Consider the following 21932-nt stretch of genomic DNA (forward strand, 5'->3'; position numbering starts at 1 on the left):
CCATTAATGTTTTTTGTTATGTCTCTCTTTATCTAAATATGGAATAACGGTACCACAAGTGTCATATCCTATTAAAGTCAATATCAGCACATTAATGCCCATTCTGAGAGAAAGGTAGTAAAACAATGAATACATGAAGATAACTGACCACCTTGATTGCTACACATAACCATTCTGGACTGTCAAAGGTAAAAATAATTTTTTCAAAGACACATATGGTTGCAATAGGAAACTAGGTTCCCAGAGACTTATCATCAATCAGGGCACTAGGTTGCCATGGTGCCAGTAGAATTAACTCTCTCCATTATCATTCTATGTTCTTCCCTCAGAGTGCCAATAATTGTCATTTTTGTATTCATCTTAAGAGTATATATTAATCAATCAAATGAATTCAAGGCACGATTTATCTGTTCTCTAAAAGAAATCAGTCGTAGCGTGCTTCCTAAAACATTGAAATGACACCATTCCAACACAACTGTATAGTCAGATAGACTTTCAGTCCATTTTGTATTTATTTCCCACCTATCATATTTAACATTTTTTTAAAAATAGAAATTCACCTACAAAAAATTGAGCCCTCTCAAATATACTTTTTTTTTCATGTGGACATATTGTAACAATGCTGATCATATAATGAAGCCTAAATATCACTTAAACTGTCACAGTTTCTGCTTAAGGTACCTCACTACATTAAGGCTTATACTTTTTATAAGATGGTGATTTAAATGTTTTGTTAAATTGATTGTAACAATAGATTTGGTTGAATATCACCATAGCTCATTGATTAAAGTATTCGGCTTGTGAACCGCAGATCACAAGTTCGAATCCACGTGCAGATTTTGTTCACAATTTCTGAATGTTTTTTTTTTTAACATCACAGATCTTTATTCGAAACTGCAATTTTTTTGGCCTATTTGACTATAATGTATACTTCTTATGAATCATACTATCTTTCATTAACATGTACCGGTAATTTTCTGCTGATTGAGAAACTTCTTCAAGGTGTTGTGGTCCACCTTAACAAATAAGTTTGATATTACCAATTGTCATATAATGTTTCAAATATACACCGATAATCCAATTTTATTGCAGCAGTTTCAAAACTTTGATACAATAAGGACATCTATTCTGTGAATGTCAAGGAGGGTGCAACATTTTGCAGATTAAATACAGTACTGTAGATTTCTCGTTGGTAATACGTGTTGTGTGGCTACACGTACAGAATCACATCTTAATCTGTCGAAATGCTTCATTCTTTATTAAATTTCCGTTTATTTGAATATTTATCCATTGTTCCTTGCTCGCCATTACGTAATCAGCCACCTTTTGACTTGTCACATGGTCAATGTTTGTTTAACAATTTTCGGTGATTCATGCACCTGTCTCGTCTCAGACTTCTCGGGTAAATCGGGTGTTTATCAATTACAAAGATTTGATTGAAAAGTATTTCAATCGTAAGTATTCCGTTATGCAATTAATGTTTTCCAAATAAAAAAATGAAAATCGGCATTGTAATCACGATCAAGGAGGGCTAAAATATTTCAGAAGAATTATACATTTTGCAAGATATTAGATGATCAAGGCCTACTAGTAAATACTAAAATTAATTTGCAACAATGTTCTCCAAATCTTCTAATCCGGTCAAATTTTTCAGAACCACCCTCGGCGGGATTAGACAAGTTTTACTGTATATATTTTGATTGTAAAAGAGCATTTCTTGAGACTATAAATATGTACAACTTTGTTGTAAGTTCTGTAAAACACATCCCTGAATTATAACCATTTCTTAAATACCAAGACTTTTTTAAAAACTAACTCCATTCTGCTTTTAATATAATATATTTATACTTACGGTTTATGAACAAGAGGAAGATGCATTTTTTCATGGAATAATTGGCATTGGTTACGTAGCCATGGCAACTGAAGGATAACTTCTTGTCTTCATGCTCAACCTCCAACAACTCCCTACAAATCATTCAATCTCTGCTTGAGTTCATGTCATGGCAATATTTTTCGCAAATTAAAAATAAATTATATTAGGATTAATGTAACACTCATTTTTTTTAAAAATTAAGAATCACACATTTGTGCTATTTATAATACAATCTTTCATAAGTAATAATAGCATCCAAGAGAGTATTTTTAGAATTTAAAAAAAAATTATAAAAAAAAGCAGAAACTGTCCCAAGTTATGTTACAATCATAAAACATGTATTTTTCCTGTCCTCAGCTACTTGAGATTTTAAAATTTGAAAAAGTCTTCGATGTAATCATGAGTTACAAGTCACAATTTAAGAGGGTGATGCCTTCCATCTCGTACATAATTTATGTGGAACAAAAATTTAAACAGTTCTTGAACTAAATTGTTTATGCCAAAAACTGCAGTCAAAAGATACAAAGTTATGGTCAGTTTTTGGCAAAAACAAATTAGCTAAAGAAATGTTCATATTTTTGGTCCATATATATATGTACAAGATGACTGGGCATCCCTCTTCATGCATCTCATTATCATGAAGACTTTAAGAAAGAGTGAATGGATGAATGGATGGAAGGATGGATGAATGGATGGTAGGATGGATGAATGGATGGAAGGATGGTTGAATGATGGATGAATGGATGGAAGGATGGATGGAAGGATGGATGAATGGATGGAAGGATGGATTATGATATGACAAATGGTCTGAAAATAATTCAATCCATGATCCTTGCAATAATAATAGCTCTAACAATGCATAAGGTATCCTTCAGAAAGACATTTTTAACATGTTTAAGTTCAATGCATTAATGTTTGATTTTCATGATACAATTTAAAATGAAAGAGTGCAATGCCCTTACAAAATTTTATTAAAGTAAACACCCTGTTTTTACTACTCTGTCCTGATGTAAAAACAATACGAGAACACAATACAATGTCGTTTATGATAACCTATGAGTATACATCATTAAACATTTAAATAAATACTTAATTTGGCTAAAAGCATTGCACTTTTCACATTTTTACCAGAAAAAATAATAACCCATTTAATGACTAATTTTGGAATGAGAAAAGCATTTAATGGAGTTCACTGTTATATAGGACATGGCAATAGAGAAAAAATCTTGTCTTTGTCCAATTATTATTCATACAACAACAATCTCTCTCTCTCTCTCTCTCTCTCTCTCTCTCTCTCTCCAAACATCTGACAAGTCAGTAAAAATATATTTTTTCTATTTCAATTATGTATACATGTGTTATATAACTTGATGTAATATACTATTTTCCAATCCAAGGACAACAGTTAATACCCCACCTGACAAAATAATAAATGAAGCAAAGTCATGACCCAATTACTCAAGGACACAGTCCCACATGTCCCTTATTTCCTGTCACAATACAGAAACAAAACAGAGGGACATGGCCAGGTGAGAGAGGTAAATGGTGACCCACCATCCCCATGGCGTTGCTCCATTTTAGACATTTATCACATATATAAGGCTGCAGTAGATGCAGTTGAGGGGTAAATTTTATAAACAACACCAGGTACAATGTACTTTTTTGGTTAAATCAAAGCTTGGATGTTGAAAGACTAATTGGAAGACGCAGAGGATCGCAAAATAATTTCAACGATTGAGTTTTATGCAAATTCCAGCTAATGTGATATTTTTTAATAAATCCAAGATCTCCAGGAGTCAATGTGAACCTTGTGTATCATTAGGCAGAGGGTATATTTTTTTATCATGAGTAAAATATACAGGTGCCCCAGTGATAATGGTCTGTGGGTATGTAAATTTGTGGCAAGAGGCATTCATGAACTCTATAAACATCATGAGACACCATAAACAATGAAGATTTCATGGCTTTTGTTAACATTAATAATACAGAATCGATTTTTATGTTGTAAATTGTGTAATATTCTACCAGGACTTTTTTTACAAAAAGATATTCATAGTGGTTAACACAAAAAATCATGCCTTTCTCTGTGTCGGAGGTTTGTGCGTTAAACTCTCTAGTCTTTAACCACACTGATTACACCTTCCCTTTATATTCCATACAACATGACTGCAAAATCATGAAGGTGATAAACAATGTATATTCATGACATCATGAACTGCAATTGCTCTTCTGTCATCTTTCATGAACTGCATCAGGGAACCTTGGTTATATGTAATATATCACCATAGCAATACTGTGGATCCTTATGGCATGAACACTGCAAAATGTTTCTAGTAAGAACATTTTATGTAATTTGTCTTGCAGAACTGGTGACTGATAGGAATAATTGCAAGCACTGCTGCAATAGGTATGCTGCTCAATATGTTTTAATACACTACATTATTAAACAATTAATGGAATATGATATAGAATTTCTTTTGATTTTCATACTAGTGTAATTGCAAAAAAAAACCTTACGGTTCTCAAATTTTGATAAATTTAATCCAAAAATAGTCTGTTCTTTGTATTTTATGTACAAATTGAAATCAAAAGAAATTTTGTCACACTTAGTAACAATTTAAAGTGTTTAGCAAAGTTTTATCATGCTTTTCAAGTTGAATTGTGATGGATATTCCTTTATATAATATACAGGCCAGATTTATTGGATTCAAGTGAAACCAATAATTCCCATATTTATAGGAGTTATCTAACATTGCAGAGGATTGGGAGTCGTTACTTAGTGAAAACTGACAGTCTATCAACCTTGTAAAAGCCATAAACGAGCCCCACAAATAAATATACATAAATTTGTAATTATAAATAAACACAGCAAAGACAAATAAAAACATTTCCATTGGCTCTTTATACTATTGTCAGGGGCCAGAAATAGAGTCCATTAAAGGAAAGTGCTGAAAACGTAGGTTTTTTATGTGGCCCTTACTTGACTAGCTGTGTCTATTTTTAGCATCGGCTTATGATCTTTTACACTTTCTGTGACAGTCAATACTAACCCTAACATGACACACAGCGACAATTTATACGACAGAACCTTATCAAATCTTGGTGTCACTTTTCATGTCACTTTGCATTCTCACTAGGGATTTTTATTCTCTATGTATATTTTTTTTTCTCCGACTCCCCCCACATATACCGCCAAAGACGTCTTTTGCATTTCCGCTTGCATTTTTGACTGCATGAAACGTGATGATTGAACCAATTTTTCAGGAGTGAAATTTCTGTGAATCTGATATTTTGGTTTGGAGTATACGTAAATCTTTCTTATAATAACAGCAACTTTGATTATATACACTCTGTTTTGTGAATATTTGGACTACTTTTTACTTTTTCACCAATTTTATGGTAAGATTTTTTTTTTTTAAATAATTGCATTTTAATGTACTTTTTAATGCTTTGAATTCAGTTGAAACATTCAGACAACAAATTTCAGGTTAAATTTTGCCTGAATCATTTCTTTCCAGATTAAGTTTATTTTCTATCATAATATAACAAATCAATTTAATAGTGTTCTGACATCATTAAGAAAGATGACTGAGCAGGTATGAATTCAAATATGAAAAATTTAGAATTGTAAATTTAACTATAAAGTTAGTAAAAAAATTCTAAAGGCCCATTTATAAGCTTCATGTACTTTTAATAATTTTTATAAAATGTTACATTATTTAATTGTATTTCACAAAAATCTTCATATAATTACACTTATAAATCAGTTAAACTGACATGCCAATAATTGTTCCAATGCCAAATTGTTCAACAATACTTCTATAACATAATCAATGATAAATGTATATTCCTTGCTGAACACCCAGGCTATTGATTATATATAAGTACACATACTCACCTTGGATATTATCCTCAATTTATGCTTTAAATGAATTTTACAAATTTTTGAAAAAACATTCATAAGCAAATTTATAGGGATTTCTAAAGAATGGCGTCATTTTATTCCACATAATATATGATAAAAATAGTTTAAAACAGAATAGGTTAACAAATGCATATCCACTTCCTGGTAATTTATTTTCCTTTTTCTGTTCTGACATTTTTTTGTTAATTAAACAAAACAAATCCACTAGTCATTCAAAAAGTGATAATTTATATATAGAGCACTAAAGTGACGAAAAACTTATCTTATTGGCTATTCCAACAAACTGCTAAATTTAAGTTTTCGCATTTAATTCTTGTGGTCTGCATATTTCATTCAACTACTTGGTTCACATTGTAAAACCTTAAAGAAAAAATGACTTGTCCTAAAAATGTTCTGTGAAACAAATGAAATATATGCATGCATGTGGTTTTGGTGGTATTTAACTTTTGAATTTAATAAAATAGTTTTTTTTTTTTTTACATCAACTTCACCTGAAGAGTAAAGAGTAAATGTAAAATTTTAATTTACAAAAGAAACATCCCAATTTTGATTTTATAAAAAATTTGCCATGTACTGATATCCCCTGATAATTAATATCAAAATTACTCAAACAGCGAAAGAAAAGATATTGGGATAAATTAAAAAAATTAAGGTCTCTCTACCAGTAGACCGAAGAGGCATAAAAAAATGTCTTGAACAAATATTTCCAGATTAAATTTAAAAAATATCTATCCTTAATCTGCCTCTTGAAGAAATTAAAAGAAAAATTCTAATTAAGTAAAACAATTAATTATAAAAATAATTGATCCAGTAAAACTCGACAATCCATCAATGCTCTAAGATATAATCAAATTTTTCTTCATTTTTCACGCATCGATGTAATAGAACCATTTAAACAAGACCTAAAATGGACTTTCGGTGGTATCTATTTCTTGCATCAAAACAGGTTAAAAGTGATATCAGTTGCGAGTGAAGTATGCATAGATTGTGTAGTCTTAGCTCAAAAGCCAGACATTAACCTTGATGATTACAAAGAACCATGGCTGAGTGGCCTACAATGGAATAGACAGACCTACGTCCCATTGCTGTTTGACACAACTGCCCAAAGTCCAAGATCTTGTTCATACAGGAGAATTGGGAAAGGTCAGAGGGTGCAATAGCTATTGGAAATCCAGTTACCAAAATAATTTCTACCTGTGAGGTTTTCAACAACTGTCCACAAGAATGCTACTCGATACACGTATATCATTTATAATAACAGTTATAACTTGACTCCATTAGCTGTCGAATCTCATCAAGTTGTCATGAGTTTTAATATGATGATCCGCGCCTGGCTACAAGACGTGAGCAAGTGGTGTTTTGGATCAAATATATACATCTAAGGTCTGGGCATATCACTTGACTTCAGGGGCAGAAGGACTATATTCCTTACCACATATAGTATTACATTAATCTTGTCACACAAGGCGGTGGTCATATCTCAGTAAGTCTGGATCAAGAGCCGGTCACTGTTTAACTCTAACGTTACTAAACAGAGATGCCCATCATTCAAGATTTTCTAAGAACTGCTATTTTTTTTATTTCATAAATTAGAAAAGAATTATGAATAAGAACAGCATGTATTGCAAACCTTTTTACATCTTTTTTTTTTAAATTATGAATTCTTGATACTAGAGTAAGAGAGTTGGTAATGAGATTTTTTTTTCTACAAGAGTTCGGGAATTGGTAAGTGAACATTGATTTTTCATAAAAAGCTGTAAAAATACATTTTTTTTTTTATAACATATCCACAGATATCTATTCAATTCAATGTGATTTACAGGTAATTGGCATTAAAATCTAGTTCTCTTAGTTTTTTCCCTTGTGTATCTATCCTGTATAGTACACAAATTTCTTTATTCTTTTTTTTTTTTTTAAAAACCCACTTAAACTCCCACAGAATGACCTTAACAAGTTAATCTTCCATGCAGATTTGAAATTAAATATGTACAGACATGTTATTCTTAACTACACCTTCTTTAAAATACATCCACACATGATTAAAGAATATCAAGATAATTTATATGGAATATTCAGAGCAGACATATCGGTCTTTAATGAAAGAGCAATAGGCATTACCACCTCCACACACCATATCCAACCAGGTGGGAACATATTACAAAATTGACCCACAAATCAGACTGTCACTGACTGTGAAAACTTGGTGTAGATGTCCCGATGACAAACCCAAATTCTACAAGTGACGAAAAAAATGCATAAGGTAGTTTGGGACATCTGTCATTATTAATGTGGATTAAAGTACATTATAATTAAAATTCTTTTATCAATTTAGAATTTTCAAATATTACAATAGTTATTAAAAAAAAAAGAAGCTTTTAAAAATATTCTGAGAGTTAAAAATAGTAAAGTGGGGTGGGATTCCAACTGGTAATCTACAGATTTGTATTGAGTTACTTAACCCACTGCGCTACGCTGTTAGGTGACAATAACCGGAAAGAGACTACTTATATAATTACACTTGGTTTCGTTTTTTTTCGATAAAAAATACGTCACAACATGGAAGTGTCCCATACCACCATAATCACATTACACTATAGACAAGTCAACACAGTATCTCATATTCCAGTATTTGATTTGTCGGTCAGTTTGATTTCAAATACAAATTTTACCCCCCCCCCCCCCCCCCAAAAAAAAGCCTTTATATAAAATAAAATCATTAAATTCCTGAAATTTAACTTAAAATATTATTTATTTATTTACAACTGATTCTATGATTTAAAATTTATCCAAGATTTATCTAAGACAGATATTTCAAGATATTTTAAAATAATGTAATACAATATCATTTAATTTTATAGTATGTGATTTAATCCTTTTTGTTTATAAAAACAAAATAACTCCATTGCAAATAAAGTAAAAGAACTTAAGGAAAAAAAGGGATGCGAAAGGATTCATAAGACACCGTGTTGTTTTCAATAAGTGAACATGGCCATTCAGGAAGAAGTTGCCAATTACGTTACTATATAAATCGCTGTGATTTATTATCCTGACAGGGCTGGCTTGAAACTGACCCTACGTTGGAGGGTCGATCACTTTGTCTTAGTGACATATAAAGCAGCTCAGAATTATTGTATGTCTATACATGTACTGTTTCTTCAGAAAAACACTGAACACATAGGCAGCTAGTGACACTGCACAGGTAGAGTTTAATAACATCTGAAGCATAGATATTAAACACTGAATGCACCAATGGACATCTAGAGGGGGCCTGGATTCAAACTTATCAAAATTCAAACAGTAAAATTACAACAAATAGGCCTCAGTCAACCCCCCCCCCTTCCCACTAGAAAATATTTTGAGGAAATATAAGCATGCAAAGTATTGTTTGATAGGATAAGAAGCCCTAACAAATACATGCACTAGGAAATATCAATACCTTCATTCAGTGCATTGCATTCTTTTTATAAAAGATTTTCACTAAAGATTATCATATATCTTGAACACAAGATCTTTAAAATGCGCGACATGATCGATGGCCAAAAAATGAGACAAGAAAATGTTGTGAACTCAATATTGAACTAATACTTTTTTGAGAATTCTGTCAGCGCTTTATCAAATATGTAAGGGTGTAATTTTATCTCAAGCAATCAATATATAATTTTAACATTACTGTAACACTTAAGGCCTTTCAATTCATTTTTAAATTAAATGTTGGGGGAAAAAGAGAGCAAGGAATTTGGTATTCTTTCACTGTATACAGGGAAATATTCGCCCCGTTTTATTTTCACCCCTGTTGCCCTCCTTATCAGAGGGCGAATTTAAGACTTATTCCAATGTTCCAAGTTGTTTCTTTAGTACACAAGCGAGTCTTAGCGAATTTAAGACTTGGCGAAACCGTTTGCAAGTGTAGAAGGGCAAAAATAACCCTGTATACAGTATACAAAAGTAAAATACATGTACCTTGGTTTTTGTCTGTTGTCCAGTAATCTGTCGGTCAGTATTATATAAGGTCATCCTTTCACTATCCTTCAGGATTTTGTCATTCAATGAACATTCTTTCTACCTTAAGGTGGGATTCTGTTATTCAGTGTAATACTGTAGATTCCTTATTTTTCGCGAGTACTTAATTCTGTGATTCAACCGTTTTGCATCAAATTGCAAGAATATGAAATCACAAACACCTGATTTTTATCATAGTTTCATTAAGTTTACATCTTTCAGAAAAATAAAAGCGACATTTTAGAATCCGCGAGATATGCCTCGATCTCACAATTTTACGCGGATATTAATTCCTCGTGTTTAATTAGGAATTTACAGTATATATATTGTGTTTCCCCAGGACTCCTTAATGCTATAATTGTGTACATGACTATTGCTGAGGTTTATACTTAAAAAAAAATTATTTTCTAATTTCAAAATATATTTTTATATTTTAGAAAATATCTTAATTTTTTCTACTGCATCAATGGAAATCCATTAATTTCTTTACATTATTTCAGGTATGTGAATAACTTCCAAAATTTAAATAATATCGTAGTTCAAATACTGAACTTTCTATCTGAATCACATACATTTGAAAAATATCACTCATGCATGATTCGCTCGATTAGCAAATTTCGGCAGTTTTCTTCATTAAAAAGTCATCTCGATCTTTATAAAGAGAAATATCTGAGACATGACATTTTAATTTCAGCAGAGCATTTCTTTTCATTCCCTCCTTCAATAAATCTACTCAAATGATCCGATGCATAAGTATAAAAAAAATTGTGAGCTTTAGATATAATTACAAATAGGGTACTTACAATTATCATTTCAATATTGTGACCTAATTTATGTCCCACAAATTGGAATATAATCCTGTGCCCTTTGAATCATAACTCTTTTGGTGTGCTTGGTGGCTTTCAGTTACTTGGGACTGCCATTTTGAATTTATTTTATAAGTATATGTGCCTCAAAAGGTATATATCAAAATCTTCTGATACACTCTATAATCCTCATTCTGTTTAATAATTGGTTATCAATTTAAGAAAAAAGTTACTTAATTGTATCAGCATTTCATAAATATGGCAAATATTTTGCCTTTCATGGGTTTTTAAAAGAATAATTTTAGTATGTAGCATCTTTATCAAACAATCTTCAAATAATGCCCAGATCAACTAATAGCAGGATATTTTTGCAGCGTGGTGTAAAAATTGGTCATTTATAATTAACAAGATTAAGGGTAGCAAAATACCATTCATTTGACGCTTGTGATTTTGACATTTTCTACAATTTCCAATGACCTTAAAGAAATGATTACTTCTAGTCAACTCAATTTTTATAATTTAGTCTAACTGTCAAAATTAATCAAATAAATATTGTATACAGGGTTATTTTCATGTTTTTTCCGCCTTTCTGCACGTGAAAATGGTTTCACTTAGTCTTGAATTCACCCAGGCACAGTTAGAAATAATAATCTATATAATAAATATAACTAAAGGCCACATTAAATTAATTTTTAGATTCTCATCCCCTCTGAAAGTGGCCCGCCCCAATGTATTTTATTTTTTTTAATCCATGTGGGAAAAAAAATTCGGGAAAAATAAACTGCACTCAGTATACAAAAATGTTGAAACATAATAATAATGGCTGCTTTAGACGTGGATTATCGTTCGATTCCAGGCAGTCAGGTTGTTTATCATAAGGATACAAATGTCTCCATGGATTAACAGTTCAGTTATAATAAAATAGAATTAAAAGAATTCAAATTGGTTTATGTACTAATGTTTGCTTTAATAGAGCAGATGTTATTTCATGAACATGGACAGTAAAATACTGGTAGATATATTAAAAAAAATGAAAAATAAAACCTGCCCACCCACCCAATATACTTTGCAAATCTGATGAGAATGAGAATATAAATATAAAGGGGCGAATATTTCCTTGTATTCTGTACCTTAAAATTAATTGCCAAAACAAAAGGCTACGATGAATTAATTGCTCTGTTAAGGTACTGGCTATGGGAAAACGTCACTGAACACTAATAACCTTTCTTATTATTTTCAACTGATTTTTAATTGCACTGAATTGTAATTCAGCAAGTGTTTTGAAAAGAAGAGTAATTATTTCAGTTAATTTTCATCATGACAAAAATATTGTTTGATTCCATCCACATATTTGCAATGACAATGATGGCAGGATTTATCATCCAGCTGTAGTTCAATTTTTAATTTCAATTGATCATGTTCATTTCCCAAAATGAATGAGTTAAGGGTGGACATGAGACCAAAATTCTGCGATAATTTTGATTTACACAAATTTCTAGTAAATGTAGCTGAAGTTATCAAAAATTACGACCCTCCTAAAGAGAACCAATCTACAACCTAATCCCACAGTTAACAGGTTCTAAATTATGTGATTGTAAATGAACAAGATTTGATTTGACCACATAAGCTTCGGAGCGAAGGGCACTGTACTCATCTGTTACAAATTATAGTGACTCAACACGCCCATTTCACAATGACACAATAATTAGCCCTTTAATTAGATTCCATGTAATACATTTTTGTAATTTTGTTTACAGATAAATGGCAAAACTTGTTTTTTGGTTGTCAGATAAAAATGTCAAATGCTTAATATATAATTATGGGGTATTGGAAGTTCGTTTCTAGCGATTAAATAACACGTGTTGAAGAGTCCAACACACCAGTTAATTAAAAAAAAGTATTTCAATTCAATTGAAAAGCTTTATTCCATTTCTTTTTTTTTTTTGGGGGGGGGGGGGGAAGGAGGGGATGGTTGGGACCAATAAATAAATAGGTTTGTAGAGCAATCACCGGTATCAAACAATCATTTAACTTTATTGTATAACAAACTGAATAATTGTATTAAAATGTACAATTTAAGAAATATTACAAATTTTTGAACTCAATTCTTTGTCATAACTAAACCGATTTTGACTGGAATTACCGCATAAGGCAGCATAATGTTAAAATTCTAGGTTGCTTTTAAATGCTGTAATTGGTTTATAGTTCAATTAGCTTGAAAGGCAAATAAATTTCTTCGTGGAAACTGCGTTGACATTGGTAATATTTAATTTTGTAATAATTAATTGATCGCCATCTGCTTGCATGTGTATAATTTATATATATAAATCCCAAGTGCAACACAATTCCACAAATAAAGTTCCACAAAATGATAATGGTTTAAGATTGTGCAAAAATCACTGTACATGTATTGATTGATTCTGAATGTTTATTAGTTAGCTGGATTATTGGCAAACCTTATTGATTTTCATCAAATCACAAAGAACACGGCCATACATAATACACTACAATATGCACCATAAAATATATTGGCTACTAAAAAATTGACACCTGTGAAATATTACATACTGATTCAGTAACACCCTGTAGCATCCGACTAAGTTAGTGAGATTCAGGTAAGAACAAAAAAAAAGCTTTTGAAGGATTGATAAAAAATTAGACTAAGCTACCTAGCTGAATAATGAGTACTACACTTAATGTTCCAATGATTGCAATGCTATTACAAGCAATGTATGAAAATAAGTATTACAAGCGAAGTATGAAAATAAATATTATAGGCAAAGTATGAAAATAATGATTAAAGGCAATGTATGAAAATAACTATTACAGGCAAAGTATGAAAATAAATATTACAGGCAAAGTATGGAAATAACAATTAAAGGCAATGTATGAAAATAACTATTACAGGCAAAGTATGGAAATAACAATTAAAGGCAATCTATGAAAATAACTATTACAAGCAATCAATGAAAATAACTATTACAAGCAATGTATAAAAATAACAATTAAAGACAAAGTATGAAAATAACTATTACAGGCATCGTATAACTGTTTCGCAGCACTTATGTTCCACATCCTTTCTTTAAAATGCTCAAAAAAAAAGAGAAAATAATGTAATGACTAGATTAAAAATATTTGGTTACCGAAGAAAACTACCGTAATCCGGTGAATATAATACGCACTTTTTTCCAAGCATTTTTTACCGTGAGAAAGGGGTGCGTATTATACATCCCTATAGGATTTGGACATATTTTTCCCTAGCTGAAGCACGGGGTATCATACTGCCGTATTACCTATGCTGTTCACAGACAGGACCGATACCCCCCTATACATCGTAACATTCCTTCATTATCACATATATATTACTATGTAACCCTTAGGAAATCATTGTTATAGCATGTAATTAAAGAAAATGTACACTTTAAGTCTGTTAATAAATAAACTGTTTCAAAATGGCCTTTAAAAATTAATTTGAACTGCCTATTCTTTATCTCCGTGTACGCCGCCATTACAGCTGTTATTAATAGAATGCGGACTTCGATGGCCACGTGCTATTTGTAGCCGATCTTTAAAAACAGCTTACACATCATTTGGCTCATTTTTAACCATTTTCAAGTAATGCTAATTAATTTATAGCAAATAATTATGAATATAAATAATTCTGTAACCTATTCCGTTAATTGAAGCCTGTGAAACAGTTGTGGTCCCCCACCGCTAACGCTTGACACCTTGGGTATCTCAGACACCCCCTTAGGCTATGTGTACTATACACAACACAACTATTTGTGCATATATTTTATTATGTTCCAGGCCTCTAATTGATCACTTTGATTGGAGTCATTTAAGAATTTAATTAGGTCCGTTATCTCCATACCTGTACATCGTCTGTTTTTCACTTCACAGGGATTGTAATGACTAAACAATTATATCACGCTTGTTAAAAGTAGTTGATTTTTTCACAGTAGAATATTTAATACAAGGCCTATTTCAAACATTGATTATGAATTAAAGATATTACCGCGATGTATTAGTTACAATAAATCCGTATCTAAGAAAATATTGTGTTTTTCTTATTTCCGGTAGCGTATTCCCGCGATGAAGTTGAGCATGCATACAAAGTATAACTGCTTTGTTGATACTCAGGATTACTGTTTGGTCAATTTTTTTGATGCGTATTATACATCCCAACAAGCTTTTTTTCACCACTTTCGGGGTGCGTATTGTACACTACTGCGTATTATATTCACCGGATTACGGTAGGTATTAACAGGCATCATTAGTCTGAGGATATTTAAAAAAAAAAAACAAGATTAATCAAGGTTTAGATATAAGGTTTTATTCCTTGAAAAAATAGCAAATTTTCTCTGATATTATTCATATTATATAAAATATCTAACATAACCCCATTAGTGGCACCCCAAAGGCTTGAACTACATTTATATAGTATCAAGTAACTAGGAATCAATAATGTACTGATCTTATATTTTTATTACGAGCAGCTCACAGTTTAATGCATAGGTTAACCCCGATGTCTCACAACATTGACCTCATCTTTTTCATATCTCTTTGAATACATGTATCATAAGCAAAATCTTCCACACAGAAAATCGCTAATGGTTAGATGGTTAAATGATTTAGTATCTTAAGTCACTTTGAAGGATAATTACTGATAAACTTATGTTCATTTTCAGAGAGTGAGAAACTGCATGACCCAAGCCATAACTTCAAATAAAATTAGTTTGTAGTGATTTCCTAATGGCCAAAGAATTTCCCCTGAAGCTATTGTTTTACCAAATTCTTTTTTTAAGAAATGCAATTAAGTTTTTAGAAAGAAAAAATAACTTTTACAAAAATGGAAATTCCAATGACATCACTGTCGTGAATGGTATCGTAAAAATTGTCCAGTTATAGGAGATTACATAATCATTGCAGCATCCAGAACATGGGGGCATCATATACAACAGCTTGAGGGGTTGTATACCCTATTTTATTTTCTCTCACATGCATGCATAACCTCATTAAACAAATGGAAAGGATGTCTTTTAAAGTCATCAATTACAAAAAAGGTACCATAGAAGTGGGAGAAAACAAGGCCTTTAAAATGCCTATTTTATTTTTTTTTTTTTTAATGATTGAAAAAATAACCTTAATAGCAGTGGGATCCTGATTTTACAGACATGTTACTTCATAATGATGTCATTTGACATATTCAGTAAATTTCCGTCTTGTTTCGTTTTTCCCATAAATGAGCATTTATCTTTTTAAGACCACAGCATTGGTTTAAACAGAACTATCCATGACAATTTAAGAATCAATTAAAGTACTGATAACCAAAATTTACTTTCCAGTGGTCATTATCATTAATTGAATGAAGTTCAGGAATAACAGAAAATCACCAACTTATGCCAATTATAGAGAAGATGAAAAGTCCAGAAGGAAAAATAATAGTTTGCAAATATAAAAAGCATATGACCTCAAAAAGACAGTACATAAAAAATAAAATCAAACGCGATCTGACAATAATTTCGATGATAAACATCAGAGTCACTCTGTTTATCAGAACCAGACTGTGTAATTTTTATCACAAAATATTGATGTTAACCAAGCATGAATGTACTTGCGGCACATATATGTAAAGATCTTTTAAAATTGCACACAGCAAATCCCACACATCCACAGGAGGAGGGTTATAGAAGCAACAGACTGTGAGAATCGAGCCTAATAACCAATAATTCAATTCACGTCACCTCATTTTTCAGGACACACAGTGGTACACCACTGGATGAGTTGCTCGACTCCTGAAACGGATTCTTTATAAAGCCTTGCGCTGGAAACTTTAAAACAAAAGGGGATAGATTTTCTGTGGATGAAGAAATGAAGCAACACTTGGAGAATGCAGTGGATTCAATTTATCCAGAATGGATGAAAAAGATTAAAGTCTAAGAGGGACCTTGCCTGTCCCAGGTAAGGAAAACAAAATCTGTCATGCAATTTTGCAGAAAAATTCTTTAATCATATGAGTTAATTTATAATATCCTTAAATTAATGCTTGAAAGATCCTGTGAAAAATTGAAAATCCTTGAAAATTGGCCCCTACACATTCTAACCTATTAAAAAATAACTACAAATTTTGGATGCTTATTCATTTTGGGTTTTTTTTTCTGTGTTTGTGTGGGGGTTTTTTTGGGGGTTTTTTTTTGGGGGGGAGGGGGGTACAGGGGTTTAGTGAGTAGAGCAAAAGTGTACATATTGAACCTTGTTGGTTAAGTAACATAACATTTCTACAAACAGTAAGGTAACAGAGGAGTGTTACAATATTTCTAATGGTTAGTGACTGCGCTAAGTATTCAATAGGATTTTTCCTAGAACTTTATTTCTCACAATTAAGAGGGCTGGATGGTCATGGCTATTTTTAGACTGTTTTGATCTCCTTTAGAAGAAGAGCTCTGTATGAAATAAAATACTCAAATTCAAAAGCTAAAATTTATGGAATTTTTCTTCACTAAATACAGCAAAACTCGAATATAACGAACACGGATATAGCGAATTTACGGCTATAACGAATTATTTTTTATGTCCCGGCAAATTTCTTATATAAACCTATAGAAAATTGATGTATATAACGAACACGCCTATAACGAATTTACGGCTATAACGAAGTAATTTAAAAACCCCCGCTGGCAAAATTTTAACGTATTTTATCATTTTTATAACGAATTTTTTCCATTTCAAACTTCATTGAAGAAAATATGCAATTTTAAGATGCATATATAAAATACTCAAATTCAAAAAGTATACGGAATTTTTTTAAAAATTAAAATGAAATGTTTATATTCACATTTTTTGTAAATGACGGTAATACTAATTTTATAACTTACGATAGTTTAGAAAACTGTTAGCCGGAAAAACCCTTAATTTTTTATAACGAATTCGCTATATTTTTTTTACGAATTCGTTATAAACGTATAGCGAATTACGGCTATAACGAAGTTTTTTCTATGGTTCCTTGAAATTCGTTATAAACGAGTTTTGCTGTAATGGTTATAGCTTAACAAGTCATATATAATAATTTAAAGCAGATCCTATGGCTATATGATTATTGTTGACCTGAGCTAGCCTCCTTAAATGTGTTTGTATTTTTATATCATCCAATGGTTCAATCATTGAACATCACTCCAGAGTCTATAATTGAACTATTCATTTAACTGTGTGTTTCTTTTTTATATTCAATCGTTAATACGGGATCTTATCACCTTCATTATGAGAACAGTATAAAATAATGTTTGTACAGTAGAAAACTCTGCAAACTCATTCGATCTGATAACATATAGAACATTTAACAATGTAAGGGAGGACCGTGAGGCCATTAGAATTTCTTTATTTGGTTTCATTAATTATCCTGGGAATGAATTTTTCATAGTTTCAAATAATAAAAAAATTCCCAGACAATAAACAAGCCACTGAAAATTACTCTCCCAATTCAAACTTCCATCATTACATCTCATATGATGGATCAGCTCAACAATAATGCACCCATAAATAGCTGTTCAAAGAATAATGGTGAAATTTTCCTATAAACAATGCAGTAGTTTTACTATTAATCATTTTAACTACTATTAATAAAACCAGGATACAGGGTGATTTCTATCTAAAGATACAAAACATGTACATTCCTGACATTATCCAGCTTCAGTGATTACCAAAAGTAAACCTTTGAAACTTTTATTGCAAATCGAAACCACACTATGGACTACGTAGTTTTGTTGAAACTGTTTTTGCTAATTCAGCTTTACTATGGAGTGTTTAATTTTTTTTTATTCCTTTGAAGTTTGTAGATCGAATTAAATGATGCATATATAGTATTTAAATCTAGAGAGAATGCACACCTGCAATTGCTAAGACAATTAAAAAACCTGTGTATTTAAACACAAACATCATTCTCATTTTTTGCATACAACTGAAACAATTAAAAGAAATAAGAAATCTTTTTCTCCTGTAAAAACAAATGTGATTTTAATTATGGAACACTTATAACACATGGTCACTGTGGTAATTCATTCGATGTTAAATAAAAGTACAAACTTGAAATAAAACCAGAGGTCATTAACACTTACATGTGTTGAAGTGCTATTAAAACACCTATTTATCTAACAATTTTCCGTCGGCATATATTAATACCAAGGATTTAATTAAACAGAATTCTTTTACAGCTTGACTGACTTTTGGCCCAAAATATTTTTATAAGAATAGTTTTTTTCATCGAAAAAACCAAAAGACCGATATCTGCTTATAATTGTGTCAGCCGTACAAATCACAGAGTTCTTTATGTAAAACTACCACTCTCGTAACTCTTCATAAATCTTCTGATCTGGTTAATTCAATTCACCTGACATATAATCAGCATTTGAAATGTTGACATGCTGCCATTAATCACACACATAATCACAGAAAAGTTGTCCAAAACATTTACGATAATCAACAAATCGCTCATTTCATATTCTAATTGGAAATATAATTATAGAAATGCTTTTGTTGAAAATAAATCAGAGAAATTTCAACAAGTGCACCTGTTGGCTTGTGATGTATAAACAGAATGTTGATTGAACAGTAAGAATCTCTTTCTTCTATTAACTCTCTAATCAAACTAAAGACCAGTAATTACTACAAATTATCATATGGTCTTTTCAGAAATAAGACGACTACCTTAATTTTCCTCCAGATTCAATTTTGGGGGGTGGGGGGGTGTATAATTGTCTTTTTTATTATCAATTTTCTGATTCAGAGGATTTTTTTTTCTTTTGAAATCTAGCATAGTATAATGTCCCTCTTTCATCATCAAGTTTGAAATTCATTGACAAATCAAGCGTTGTGATTCAGTGAAACATGTATTCTAAATGTGATCAAGCTTAACCCTTTTTCATGGAGTATGATGGCACCAATTACCTGTGTGATTATTAATTAACTAAAAAAATTAAGGATTGGGTACATCTTAATATGTTTTTTATTAGTCCCCTCGATTGTTTTGCTTCCACACTGAAATGAAACAGGCGCCATTGTCTTTTTTTTTTCACCATAACACAGACAAAAATAACCCAGTGTATATCTAAATAAATCACCCAATTAACAAAAATAGTACCCCCATAAAAAAACTTTGTTGACCTATAAGTGAGACAGAAATTGCTACCTAGTACACTTTATTGCCTCGCTATCATAATATTTTTAAATATATATACCATGAAAAATCTATTTTCATGCATTGACGGAAGTGTCTTAACAAAAAACACTCTTAAGGTAGCTTGTACTATTATAATGGTATTCTACTAATGTTCCTCAGAACAGAAATCCCTGAAATAACCAATTTTAACTGTAATTATTTGGGCAATTCAAAATTTTTGAAATACAGAGAAAAAATAGTAATGTTATACATTTATTTCCCATGCAGATATAGTAAAATCTTAAATTACACAAACTTTGTAAATCTGAAAGCAATTGAGATTCACTCTTTTATTCATTGTAATTGCTAAATAGACGCATTCTATAATTTATAATTTCCAAAAAAAAAAAATGTTTAAAGGCAAAGAGGAAACATCATTGTAACATAAATTAATTAACTCTTTATATGCATTGCAGATGAATTTAAAGTTATTTGTAAAAATAAACAAAAAACTTATGGTACAAACAAAGAGTGGAAATCATCTCTGAGTCAGTTTTATTCATGGCAAGAAGAGGAAATTTCTTTTTTAATTAAAAATTAAGATCTAATTTAAAATAATCTTTTATTTTTTTTTTTTGGGGGGGGGGGGGGAGTATAACTCATAAATTATCCTCAATGATTTTAGCTAAACAACTTAAAAGAACTTGATTAAAAGATTGCATTGCTTTGTAGTTTCAGAGTCAACAATTAGGAAGACTAGATGGTCATATGGCCATTTTTAGTCTAATTCTATCTCCTTGCTAAAAAGAGCTCTGTATTAAAAGAAGAAGAAAAATATTCAAATTTTGAAATTTAAAATTTGCCATTTTTCTTTACTTAATTATAGTTTATGGCTAAAATGGGCATATCTAGAATATTTAAAGCAGATATAATGGGTAATTTGATTATCAAGCCTCTTTAATCCATGGACAGGGATTATCCAGCCTCTTTAATCCATGGACAGGGATGGGTTGGAATAGGTCACCTGAGTCACAGAAGTGACCTAAAAAAACAAGGAGAAAGCACTTGTCTCTGACAAACTAAACAGCAGAGCACTATGACAAGATCTGATGTGGGCATGAAATAAAAACAACTATTAATTGCCAATAAACAAGTAATGTGGTTACATCGCAGAGTGATGATTATGGCCAGTATCAGATGGACTCCTCATTTTAGAAATGACGGCACATTGCCGTATACTGGCCGCCCAAGGCACATCACCCATGGCCCATTATAGAGAGTGTCCAGAGTGTAAAAAATGTGTTTGTTTTTCTAAAAATAATAACTCATGGCCCCTTCCCTATTTAGTTGACAAATAAGCCTTCAGCAGTTTCGAGAACGGAAAGGTTAAAAATAAACACCACTAGGGCCTATTTGGCGCAATCTTATGTCCATAGCAAGGTCATATGAATGGACGATTGCCGGCCAGCTTGTAAAGGCAACAATTGAGAGAGCGAGGACATTATTATTATATCTGTGTCAACTGGACATTATTTTCCTGATTTAAGGAATGGAATTCTTGTTTTGGAGTCATTTTAACAGTTTATTTTCAACAAAGAATTTAAAAGCTTGAGGGAGAACACCATGGTATGATATGCATCTTATATATAACATATGCTTTTATGAACAAATCTTCTAAAACTACTGGTCAGAGTACATTTTTGTAACATAAATTTTCTTCAACATTTTTCTAAATTTAACTCAACCATTGCGGTTTTATTTACAATTTTCAAATACAGTGACAGTGGCTTATTTATTTGTTTGCCTTAAGGAGTTTAGATGGTCAACTAGAACTTCTTAATGTTTTTATAGCTATAGTCTACCAAAATCCCAAAGTTTCCAATTTCCAATTTGAATGAACATTTTATTTACTAGCTTCTATTTATCTTATTTTTTTAATTACAAAACTCTTATTTTTAAAAGGGATAATAACAGCTAGTTTAAGATTGGTTATAACCATCTCTCCGTTTCTCTTAATATACATGTATCTTTTGAGATTCAAAACTCTAGATTTGAAAATAGGATGAATGCAGAAAATTTGATTAGTTTGTCTTCCATTGACAAGATTTTTTTTTTTTTTACATTAATTAATACTGCCTAACATTCATGAAGAAAAAAACATCAACAAATTTGTTA

General features: G+C 31.2%; 2 protein-coding genes across 7 annotated transcripts in view; one reads left to right on the forward strand and one right to left on the reverse strand.

Annotated features, from left to right (window-relative positions):
- The window catches only part of LOC105342885 (melanocortin receptor 4), a 56194-nt gene that overhangs the window by 30354 nt on the left and 3908 nt on the right, over positions 1-21932 (forward strand). For 2 of the 6 annotated variants that reach the window (XM_066072887.1, XM_066072889.1), the window contains exon 2: positions 16363-16567. The gene's annotated coding sequence lies outside the window, so the exon portion shown is untranslated. Of the gene's footprint in view, positions 1-4202; positions 4281-5071; positions 5273-16114; positions 16568-21243; positions 21384-21932 lie in introns of those variants that run through there. The other 4 variants (XM_066072886.1, XM_066072888.1, XM_066072885.1 and 1 more) reach the window with 4 other exon arrangements.
- LOC105342900 (DNA mismatch repair protein Mlh1) overlaps positions 1-21932 on the reverse strand; it is a 77655-nt gene that overhangs the window by 30086 nt on the left and 25637 nt on the right. Inside the window, exon 9 of the mRNA XM_066072884.1 lies at positions 1853-1965. Within this exon, the coding sequence (XP_065928956.1) occupies positions 1853-1965 (113 nt within the window). The remainder of the gene's footprint in view (positions 1-1852; positions 1966-21932) is intronic.

The sequence above is a fragment of the Magallana gigas genome, chromosome 10, assembly GCF_963853765.1.
Source record: "Magallana gigas chromosome 10, xbMagGiga1.1, whole genome shotgun sequence".
In the NCBI taxonomy this organism is placed as follows: domain Eukaryota; kingdom Metazoa; phylum Mollusca; class Bivalvia; order Ostreida; family Ostreidae; genus Magallana; species Magallana gigas.